Here is an 11,758-nt window from a genome sequence, read left to right as displayed (position 1 = left end):
TCAGACGCGTGGCAACGGGCTCGTATTTATTTCCAGATAGTCCTCGACTTACCACAGACCACTTAGTGACCGTCTGAAGTTACAACGGCACTGGAAAAAAGGGACTTATGCCGTTTTTCACACGACCGTATCTCTAGGGTCACGTGATCAAAGTTCAGAGGCTTGGCAACTGGCATGTACTTATGACGGTTTCAGCGTCCCAGGGTCACGTGATTCCCCTTCTGTGAGCTTCTGACAAGCAAAGCCAATGGAGATGCAGGATTCATTTAACGACCGTGTCCTTAATTTAACAACAACAGTAATTCACTTAGCAAAGAAAGGTTGTGTAGCAGGGCAAAACTGATTTAACAACTGTCTCACTTACCAACAGAATTTTTTTGACTCCCATTGAGGTCGTAAGTCAAGGACTATCTATATCAAGCCTGGGCAACTCAGAATCGAGAAAAAACAGATTGTGGTGCCCGCCTTAAAAAGCCCCAACTGGAAAGTGTATTTAATGAGTACCACATTTAGTAACCCAGTCCTTGAATTCATAAGGAACGTTAAAAAAAAATCATGCAAGATTTTAGGTCTTTTCAAAACATTTACAAATGGAGCAAAGGCTGCTTCGCTGGGACTTTGGGTTTCAAAGTTTCTAAAATTAAAATTAACTGAGGTAACTGAGGTAAAAGAGGAGGTAACTGAGGTAAAAGAGGAGGTAACTGAGGTAAAAGAGGAGGTAACTGAGGTAAAAGAGGAGCTACCTGCTTCTCTAAGAGTGAGGGGGGGGAAATTCACCTGTCCAAAGCACCCATTTTCCTAACTTTCACAGTGGACCAAGAGTTCGAATTTGGACAGTATAATCATGATAATCTACAATGCTTCAGATTTTTCCAAGGAAACCAAAGACATTTTTTTTTTTTGCTGGTGAAAAACTAAAAACCTGGATATTATGTCTTATTAAAATAATATCAACCCTAATTTTTCTGCATTGCGGTCTTACGCTTCCAGGATAATATCCACCTGAGGCCGTCAATGAGATTGGAAGAGTTGGAACTGGATTTGATTATGAATTTCCCGAAACAGCACCTTCAAGTCTGTTGCAACTTTATTAACCAGCCCCAAAGTTTGGTTTCTGTACTGCGGTTCCTACACAAACGAGAAAGCAAAAGAAGTTCTAGTGTGGCTTCTTAAAATTTTCGGACGCGCAGTGCAAAATCTCTAATTTTTCCTGCTTGATTCCAGCAGATCTTTCGCCTCGTTGATTTTGGTTGCCAAGTACGGTGATCCCCCTTCGAAGAAAAAAAGAGAGAGAGAGAAGTGAATATTACGCAGTGCTGGACCTAATCTAAAAATACAGTCAGCTAGTTATGGGAAAGAGATTTTTTACACCGGTTGTTAAATGGATCGCTGCAGTCCTTCAGTTAGTGACCGGGTTGTTAAGTGGATCACTGCAGTCCTTCAGTTAGTGACCCCGTTATTAAGAGGATCGCTGCAGTCCTTCATTTAGTAACCCGGTTGATAAGTGGATCGCTACAGTCCTTCAGTTAGTGATCGGGTTGTTAAGTCGATCACTGCAGTCGTTCAGTTAGTAACCCGGTTGTTAAGTGGATCGCTGCAGTCATCCAGTTAGTAACCCGGTTGTTAAGTGGATCGCTGCAGTCATCCAATTAGTAATCCAGTTAAGTGGATCACTGCAGTCATTCAGTTAGTAACCCGGTTGTTAAGTGGATCGCTGCAGTCCTTCAGTTAGTAACTTGGTTGTTAAGTGGATCTGGCCTCCCCATTTGACCGTGCTTGTCAGAAGCTCGCAAAAGGGGGCACTGCAACCGTCATAAATACGAGTCAGTTGCCAAGCATCCGAATGTCGACAGTGTGAAAAATGGTCCTCCTTTTTTCAACTTCCACTGTAACTTCCGACGGTCACTAAATGAACCGTTGTAAGTCGAGGACTATCTGAAATAGCTTAGAGGTTTTTACTATACTAGGTGCAGACCCGTAGTGTTCATGATCAGCATAAGCACTTTGTATCTGGGTGGATTGGATTGCACCAGCTGCGAGTCCCGCTTGGCCAAAATCTTGGAGCGGAGAAACACAAACTGGCAAAAACAAAAACAAAACTTGTGGTAGAATCAGATATAAATCTGGAAGAGAATATTTGTAGGATGGGGTTGAACTGTAGGGTCCTTGGTGCTCTCTGAGCTGGGCGGTTTGATTGCAGACTTTTCATTACCTGCCTGCTAACACCAATGATGCTAATTAGTCGGGTAAGGAACCTGTTGTGGTTCCGTGATCCCGGTAGTTGAGTCTGGAGAATCAGAGGAGGAGGAGGAGGAGGAGAGGTCTGGAGAGCCATCAGAGTTGGAGGGAGGCTCTGATGAGGTGCAGGACTTACAAACTAATGAAGAGGCTGGTCCGTCCACTCATGATCAAGCTAAGAGCCAGCTGTGCTGGGAAGCTGAGTCGGACTCGGAGAAAGCACAGCTGGAAGACCCCAGAGACGCTCGTAAACGCAGACAGGTCACACAAGTAGGACAGAGGGAGGCAATGGGGCGACTCCAGGGGAGGAGGAGAAAGCAGTGAGAAGCCACGCCTTGGGGGGGGGCTGCGTAACAAAAAGGGAATGTGTGGGCAGGGCTGGTTGCAAAGAACTTCAGTGTCAAGAGATCGTGGTCTGTTTATTTTGCCTGTGAGTTATTTCCTGTTTGACTCGTGCTCCTTTTTACTTTTGGAAAAAGTGTCGGAAAAGTGTGCTGTTGCTTTGTTTTTTCTGGGACAATGATCAGGTCTGTAACTCAAATCAAAAGGGTTTAATTTTCCAGGCTACTGTTCAAAGAGGGGTTGTCTTTGTGAAGTAACAAGGATGTCCGTCGGCTGGAACAGAACGAAACCATCTACAAAGGTGCCTTTTCAAGAGGCCCAGACTGGACTCTCTTTGTTTTTCCTTGAAAACATTTCTCTCCTCATCCCGGAAGCTTCCTCAGTTCTGACTGAAGGGTGGAGGACAGAAGGATTTATAATAATAGTAGTAAAGTTGGAAGGGACCTTGGAGGTCATCTAGCCCAACCCCCTGCTCAGGCAGGAAACCCTATACCATTTCAGACAAATGGCTGTCCAGTCTCTTCTTAAAAACTTCCAGTGTTGGAGCATTCACCGCTTCTGGAGGCAGGTTGTTCCACTGGTTAATTGTTCTCACTGTCAGGAAGTTTCTCCTTAGTTCCAGGTTGCTTCTCTCCTCGATCGGTTTCCATCCGTTGCTTCTTGTCCTGCCTTCTGGCCCTTTGGAAAATAGCTTGACTCCCTCTTCTTTGGGGCAGCCCCTGAGATTTATATTCCTCGCAGTCGTCTGAGAGTCGCTGAGGCTACTTGGAGCTTGATCTGTTCATCTGTCCAAGTGGCCTCCATGATACTCGGAGGGAGCGCAAATGACCAGATGACTGCGAGGCACGTAAATCTTCCATCCTCCACCATTCAGTCAGAACTGAAGAAGCTTTTCGGATGAGAAGCGAAACATCTTCAAGGAAAAAAAGCTAAGAACGCCCAGTTGTCTGTTGAAAAAGCCCCTTTGGGACATCCAAGACCTGGACGATTCGAGAATCCCCCGTAGACGTCTACAAGAAAATAACCAAGCTCGGAGAGCATTAAGGACCCCACCGATATAATTCTACAAATATAAAAAAATTAAAAGACAGGGCTCCAGAGATATTAAATCTAATCAGCAAAACCTGCTCTCTTCTTCCTACATTTTACTGCACTTACTGGAAAAAAAATCTCTTTAAAACAACTAAGATGTTAAGTCCCTCTCTCGGCCCAGGAGATCTCCCAGTATCCAAGCTTGCCACATTAAGCCAGAGTGGCAGTCTTAGATCCTTGTTTCATCCCAAATCATCCTTGTTTACATCCAGATTTATTTCTGCCCGTGCCTGCGCCAAGCCCGACGCATACACAACTCCCAACAACGTCATTTATTAAATCAGCACCATCGGGCGAAATCAACCGCCAGCTACACCTTTCACCCTAATGAGGTCAGAATTAATTTTATATTCCTGCAATGAAAAGGAACAGACAATAAATCTGTCAGCCAGATATATATATATATATATATAAAAACTTCACTCCCCCACCCCGGTTTGGGCTTTTTAAATACTGTGCAACTGTCAACCATCTGTTGTTTCCAAGTACAGAGTACATCAATGAACATATGGGCTTCCTTCTCAACCAGCTGTAGTGTAGTTAAAGTTATAATAAGAGCTTTTTCGGGGAGATCTGTTTTCATTAAAAAAAAACTTGGCTCATTAAAACATCTGTGACAAGCGATATAGTCTTTGGCAGCAGTACAAACTAATACAAATTTGTCATTTTATAACATTGGTCTCAATATATATCTATATCTATCTATCTATCTATATCTACTGTATATCTATCTATCTATCTATCTATCTATCTATCTATCTATCTATCTATCTATCTATCTATCTATCTATTATCTATATCTATCTATATCTCTATCTATCTATATCTCTACCTCTATCTATCTCTATCTATCTATCTATCTATCTATCTATCTATCTATCTATCTATCATCTATCTATATATATATCTCTACCTCTATCTATCTATCTATCTATCTATCTATCTATCTATCTATCTACTTACCTACCTATCATCTGTCTGTCTGTCTGTCTGTCTGTCTGTCTGTCTGTCTGTCTGTTTATCTATCTATCTATCTATCTATCTATCTATCTATCTATCTATCTATCTATCTATCATCTCTATCTATATCTCTATCTATCTATATCTCTATAGCTATCTATCTATCTATCTATCTCTATCTATCTATCTATCTATCTATCTATCTATTATCTCTATATCTATATCTATATATATATATATATCTACATCTATCTATCTATCTATCTATCTATCATCTATCTATCTATATATCTCTACCTCTATCTATCTATCTATCTATCTATCTATCTATCTATCTATCTATCTACTTACCTACCTATCATCTGTCTGTCTGTCTGTCTGTCTGTTTATCTATCATCTATCTATCTATCTATCTATCTATCTATCTATCTATCTATCTATCTATCTATCTATCTATCTATCTATCTATCTATCTATCTATATCCCTTATTTATGACTGTAAAGACTCTGCTCAAGAAAATTATTTATCAATGATATGGCTAATATTTTCCTCCCTTCGAAACCTAAATTGGACATATCCAGTTCCAGAAATTCAGTACTTGAGCATCTCCATAGATACTTGACAGCTAGTTAGGGCTGAGATTTGGTGAATGGGCCTTTTTTAAAACTGACTTAGAAGGCTAGATCTGTTTTATTCGAGCATTTTATGGAAACGTTTTAAGGGTCTGCTTTGAAATGGGCTGCATAAAATCTGGCCGGAGATTAATTACAGAGTAATAATGAACGAGAGAGAGAGAGCAATGGGATGGTACTTTCATCCAACAAATATTTATCAAACACAAAACGTACCTTTGTCCGGGTGGTTCAGAATCATGATTTTCCGGTGAGCGTTTCTAATCTTGGCCTTGCCAGCAGATGGGCTGTAAATATATATATTTAGAGCGCTTATCGTAAATCAGGAGCCTTGCAGGGGGAAAACTAACAAATTGCATAAAAAACATTAAAATTCCAGGGATCTTTGCCATCTGGTGGTGAAAGGCAGTACTACACCTTTTAAGAAATTTTTAAAAAACAAAAAAAAACTGGAAATGATTTTGGGATATTTTTAATATCTAACGCCACAAATAAGAAAACTTCTATCTGCTCCGGGGTTTGTTTGTTTTTTTTCTCCTCTTGAGTGAAATAGATTTGTAGTTTCTGTGTCACGTTTAAACCTGTATGCACGTTTTAAATGACATTAGAGTTAATATTTTAAATGAAGGTATAAAACCTGTGCTAAGCATTTCCTCGTGTTTCTTTTCCTCCCAATTCTGGGAGTTGGAAGTCCACCAGTCATGAAGGGGCCAAAGTTTCCACCATGCTGGCTCAGGAATTCTGGGAGTTGAAGTCCACCAGTCATGAAGGGGCCATAGTTCCCTCATGCTGGCTGAGGAATTCTGGGAGTTGAAGTCCACCAGTCATGAGGGGGCCATAGTTCCCCCATGCTGGCTCAGGAATTCTGGGAGTTGAAGTCCACCAGTCATGAAGGGGCCAAAGTTTCCACCATGTTGGCTGAGGAATTCTGGGAGTTGAAGTCCACGAGTCATGAAGGGGCCATAGTTCCCCCATGCTGGCTGAGGAATTCTGGGAGTTGAAGTCCACGAGTCATGAAGGGGCCATAGTTCCCCCATGCTGGCTGAGGAATTCTGGGAGTTGAAGTCCACCAGTCATGAAGGGGCCATAGTTCCCCCATGCTGGCTGAGGAATTCTGGGAGTTGAAGTCCACGAGTCATAAAAGAGCCAAGGTAGCCTACCCCTGGCCTGGAATAACAGACTCAAAAGACCCTCTATGAAGAGATACAAACTTAAGGGCGCTACAGAAGTGCAGAAGCTATAAAATGGCATTTATTTTCGAATTGTCTATAGCTATTGAGCGGGAAGTTCTGCCTGCGAATTTCATGGCTGTTCTTTCTTCCAGGGAAATCCTCGTTTCGAGGCAAAAGGCTTACCTTATGCCTAAAATCAGGCTAGCCTCCCGAACGTTCATTTTCGCTTCGAATCCGCCTTTGTAATACGCAGAAACGGCCTGGGAACAAAATAAAAGGGGAATTTTAGAGAAGCCTCCGAACCATCGCAAGGACGGCGTTTTCTTTCAAAGCCACGAAATTATAGGGTTCCAGAATAATCAGAACCACCACGCTCTGCAGGAAGCCTAGACTGGGGGGGGGGGGATTTAATATTTGGGGAAAAAAGCAGCCAAGTTAACAATTAAATAACTTTACCTGGAGCGCTGTGTCCTCAACCTCCAAGTTGGCATCTGGGGCTGCTAATTAGTTTTAAAAAAGAAAACAAAAACACACTATAGATAGACTAAAATCTGCATCCTGCTGTCTCTGCCTTTGGCAAAGATCGGAAGAAACAGGACACGGGAAGGAACACAAAAGGATATTTTATTTGTCCCATGGAATCAGGTATTAGAAATTAGGCAGGATCCTATTTAAAATATCTACCGGTAGTTCTCGACTTACGACTGTAACTGGGACTGATTGACACAAGGGATGGAAACTGACGAAGGAGAGAAGCAACCTGGAATTAAGGAGAAATTTCCTGACGGTGAGGACAATTAATCAGTGGAACGGCTTGCCACCAGAAGTTGTGGATGCTCCATCACTGGAAGCTTTTAGGAGGAGACTGGACAGCCATTTCTCTGAATTGGTATAGGGTTTCCTGCCTGAGCAGGGGGCTGGACTAGAAGACCTCCAAGGTCCCTTCCAGCTCTATTCTGATTGAGGAGCTGAAAAGGCATGATGGAAAGCAAAATCAGGAATAATTTAAAAACAGAAAAAGGGAAGACATCCGCCAAAAAGGGACGAAAGAGAAATAAATATTGGATGCCGGCCACAGGTTTTGCAGATGTTGGTCTCATCCTACATTTCTATATTTCTAGAATAGAATAGAATAGAATAGAATGGAATGGAATGGAATGGAATGAAATGGAATGGAATAGAATAGAATAGAATAGAATAGAATAGAATAGAATAGAATAGAATGCAGAATAGAGTGGAATGGAATGGAATAGAACGTAACGTAACGGAACAATAGAATAGAATAGAATAGAATAGAATAGAATAGAATAGAATAGAATGGAATGGAATGGAATGGAATGGAATGGAATAGACTAGACTAGACTAGACTAGACTAGACTAGACTAGAACAGAACAGAACAGAATGCAAAATAGAATGCAGAATAGAATGGAATGGAATAGAGTAGAATAGAGTAGAACAGAATATTTATTTATTTATTTATAATTTAATTTATACCCCGCCCTTCTCCTCATGGGACTCAGGGCGGCTAACAGCCTCATAAAACTACAATACAAATACAATAATTAAAAGCCGAATTAAAAAGAAATATTTAAATAGGCCGATCAATTAAAATTATCCTTAAAAATCCCCTGAAACTTTAAAATCATTAACAATTATCCCTNCCTGGGGGTCGCCAGCCGACATTGCTTGGCCGACGGCACCCTGAGGAGGCCCGCTCTGTGGGAGCGTACCGGCCTGTGGGAGGGAATCTGCGGCAGGAGGCGGTCTCGGAGATAGCCAGGACCGATGCCATGGAGCGCTTTAAAGGTGGTGACTAGCACCTTAAAGCGTACCCGGAAGGCCACTGGCAGCCAGTGCAGCCAGAATAGAATAGAATGGAATGGAATAGAGCTGGAAGGGGCCTTGGAGGTCTTCTAGTCCAGCCCCCTGCTCAAGCAAGAGAAACACCAAGAGAATAAACTGATTGCTTTATGAAACAATTAGTACTAACGGGCATATATCCAAGTGGAACAACGAGAGCCCTTTTTATTCCTTCCACGGGTGACTTCAAAGTTCTCCCTGGGCCCGTTCAAATTTGGGGAAACCCCATTAAGGAATCAAAGAGGAAGAGAGAAACATGCTTTTTTTTTTCCCCTCCCCTCTTTCTTTTCTCTCCCCCCCTTCTTGGCTGGGTGGGAAAAGATGATGGAGTCTCTCGTACGGTAAAACCCCCAATTATTTTTTAACCGAGCAATTAGGAGAAACCGGTGTCCGTTAAATACACACGAAATGCGGTTCTTATTTTTTTATTTTTGCAAAATTAGCTTAATTTACATCACGCGGTAACGGGTGTGATTTAGTCGCTGGTGTCCCGTCTATTCATTTATGAAATTACGACAATGCGGGAGTGGGGTAAATGGCCGCAAATGAAGTTAATGGCCACAATTAGGGAATTACGCAAACGATGGCAAAGGGGGGGGGAGAGAGAGTGTCAATTGTAAGGACTGCTTTGGAAATAAGTGAAGGTCCGTGCAAGGATGTTGTCCTTCGCACCCAAAACCCTCCGGTGGACGGACCATAAAACCGGGTTTCGCTGTGCAGGCGGTCCTCCAGTTACAAGAGTTGGTTTAGTGACCGTTCCAAAGCGACTTATGACCGTTTTTCACACTTACAACCGTTGCGGCATCCTCCACGTGACGAAAAATTCAGACGCTTAGAGGAACAACGAAATGAACCTATCGCACTGGCCTTGTTTTCATCAATGTGTGCTTAAAGGCATGTTGTCAAGACACGGTTGTGTTAGGAAGGGAAGAAGGGAAGGAAAAAGGGAAGAAGAGGGAAGGAAGGAAGAACTGGGATACTCAAGAGACAGAGAACAAGAGGAACACCGCAAAAAGTGCTTAATCTCAACCACTTTTTATAATGTCAGTCTTTTCAGTGTGCTGATGACGTTACCTAGTTCGGTCATGAAACGTCTGCAAGAAAACCGCCAAGCTCGGAGAGCACCCAGGACCCCACAGTCTTTCCTTCCTTCCTTCCTTCCTTCCTTCCTTCCTTCCTTCCTTCCTTCCTTCCTTCCTTCCTTCTCCTCCTCCTTCCTTCTAGCACTGATGATGTTCCCTAGTTGGGTCGTGAAATGTCTGCAAGAAAACCGCCCAGCTCGGAGAGCACCAAGGACCCCACAGTCTTTCCTTTTCCTTCCTTCCTTCCTTCCTTCCTTCCTTCCTTCCTTCCTTCCTTCCTTCCTTCCTTCCTTCCTTCCTTCTAGCACTGATGATGTTCCCTAGTTGGGTTGTGAAACGTCTGCAAGAAAACCGCCAAGCTCGGAGAGCGGCGAGGAACCCACAGAAATGAGCGGGCAGACTAGAGATAGTCCTTGACTTACAACAGTTTGTTTAGTGACTGTTCAAAGGTACAACGCCACTGGAAAAAAGTGACTTAATAACAACAACAACAACAACAACAACAATAAAGTTGGAAGGGACCTTAGAGGTCATCTAATCCAACCCCCTGCTCAGGCAGGAAACCCTATACCATTTCAGACAAATGGCTGTCCTAGTCTCTTCTTAAAAACTTCCAGTGTTGGAGAAAGGAGGAAGGGAAGGAGGAAGAAAGGAAGGAAGGAAGGAAGGAAGGAAGAAAGGAAGGAAGGAAGGAAGGAAGGAAGGAAGGAAGGAAGGAAGGAAGGAAGGAAGGAAGGAAAAGAATAACAGAATAACAGACTCGGAAGGGACCTTGGAGGTCATCTAGTCCAACCCCCTGCTCAGGCAGGAAACCCTATGCCATTTCAGACAAATGGCTGTCCTAGTCTCTTCTTAAAAACTTCCAGTGTTGGAGAAAGGAGGAAGGGAAGGAAGGAAGGAAGGAAGGAAGGAAGGAAGGAAGGAAGGAAGGAAGGAAGGAAGGAAGGAAGGAAGGAAGGAAGGAAGGAAGGAAGGAAGGAAGGAAAAGAATAACAGAATAACAGACTCGGAAGGGACCTTGGAGGTCATCTAGTCCAACCCCCTGCTCCGGCAGGAAACCCTATGCCATTTCAGACAAAGGGCTGTCCATTTGGCAGACTTATGATCGTTTTTCCATACTTACGGCCGATTGTTGCCGCTGCCGCACATCGACCACAAAACCCCTTTTGTTCCAGTGCCGTTGTGACTTTTGAACGGTCACTGAACGCAGCGTCGCAAGTCGAGGATTACCCGTATTTTCAAGTTATTCCTGGATCTGCCACCGGGGCTTTTAAATTTAGCCCTAAAGGAGTCTGATTTAGGAATAAGCACCGTACTTTCATTTTACAGTTGATTCCAACGTCAGCAATTTGGGGGGAGACAAGAGCCACGAGCTTTGCCCCACCTTAAAAGGAAATAAAAGAATTAAGCATTAAAAAAAAATAAGGGCTTGTCCACGGGCGTTTTGTTTCCTGCTGACACCCAGAATGCCCATCAATTTGGAGGATGTTATGCCTGCCTGGGGCAAAAAGCAAGAGAGAAATCTCTCTTTAATTTTTAAAAAGCTTGCAGCTGGCGCGTTCAGCCTTTTTCCAAAGCAGAAAAATCTAAGCTGCTTGGAGAAGGCTAGCTCCAAATTAGTGTCCATTAAGGAAAATGCTAATTCGACCAATCTCAAGTTACTTTCTCCATTATTATTATTTTTTGCTCCCTATCCAGAAGGACTGACCTTTCAGGGTGGACCGGCTGGCTTCTGGCCATTCATAAATTTAAGAACGGGAAGCAGAGTTGGATAAAATTGACTTTTGTGGCCTAGAATTAATAATAGCGAGAGCTGCAAAAAGGACATCTCCCCAAGCTGCCGTTGAGGTTGAGGACTAGTAATGAGAAGCTGCAAAGCAAGCAAAATAATATAACAAGCTAAATAACGAAGCTAAGAGGCTGCCACAAAGAAGAAGAGGAAGGGGTCCACCTATCCTCCAAAGCGCCTGAAGGCAGGACAAGAAGCAACAGATGGAAACCAATCCAGGAGAGAAGCAACCTAGAACTAAGGAGAAACTTCCTGACAGTGAGAACAATTAACCAGTGGAACCACCTGCCTCCAGAAGCGGTGAATGCTCCAACACTGGAAGTTTTTAAGAAGAGACTGGACAGCCATTTGTCCGAAATGGTCTAAGGTTTCCTGCCTGAGCAGGGGGTTGGACTAGATGACCTCCAAGGTCACTTCCAACTTTATTATTATTATTGTTATTATTAGAACTAAGGAGAAACTTCCTGACAGTGAGGACAATTAACCAGTGGAACCACCTGCCTCCAGAAGCGGTGAATGCTCCAACACTGGAAGTTTTTAAGAAGAGACTGGACAGCCATTTGTCCGAAATGGTATAGGGTTACCTGCC

At 43.0% G+C, this 11,758-nt stretch overlaps 1 protein-coding gene across 1 annotated transcript in view; it reads right to left on the bottom strand.

The window, feature by feature from the left end:
* Positions 1 to 1,069: 1,069 nt before the first annotated feature.
* DNAJC15 (DnaJ heat shock protein family (Hsp40) member C15) overlaps positions 1,070 to 11,758 on the bottom strand; it is a 23,455-nt gene continuing 12,766 nt past the window's right edge. The window contains exons 4-6 of the mRNA XM_015811083.1: positions 6,621 to 6,697; positions 5,482 to 5,552; positions 1,070 to 1,271 (exon numbers count right to left, since the gene is read on the bottom strand). Coding sequence (XP_015666569.1) covers positions 1,201 to 1,271; positions 5,482 to 5,552; positions 6,621 to 6,697 — 219 coding nt within the window. The 3' untranslated portion in view covers positions 1,070 to 1,200. The remainder of the gene's footprint in view (positions 1,272 to 5,481; positions 5,553 to 6,620; positions 6,698 to 11,758) is intronic.

The sequence above is a fragment of the Protobothrops mucrosquamatus genome, unplaced genomic scaffold (assembly GCF_001527695.2).
Source record: "Protobothrops mucrosquamatus isolate PMUCROS unplaced genomic scaffold, P.Mucros_1.0 scaffold28, whole genome shotgun sequence".
Classification (NCBI taxonomy): Eukaryota; Metazoa; Chordata; class Lepidosauria; order Squamata; family Viperidae; genus Protobothrops; species Protobothrops mucrosquamatus.
The sequence above is the reverse complement of the archived record's forward strand: the minus strand, read 5'-3'. Positions and strand labels throughout refer to the sequence as shown.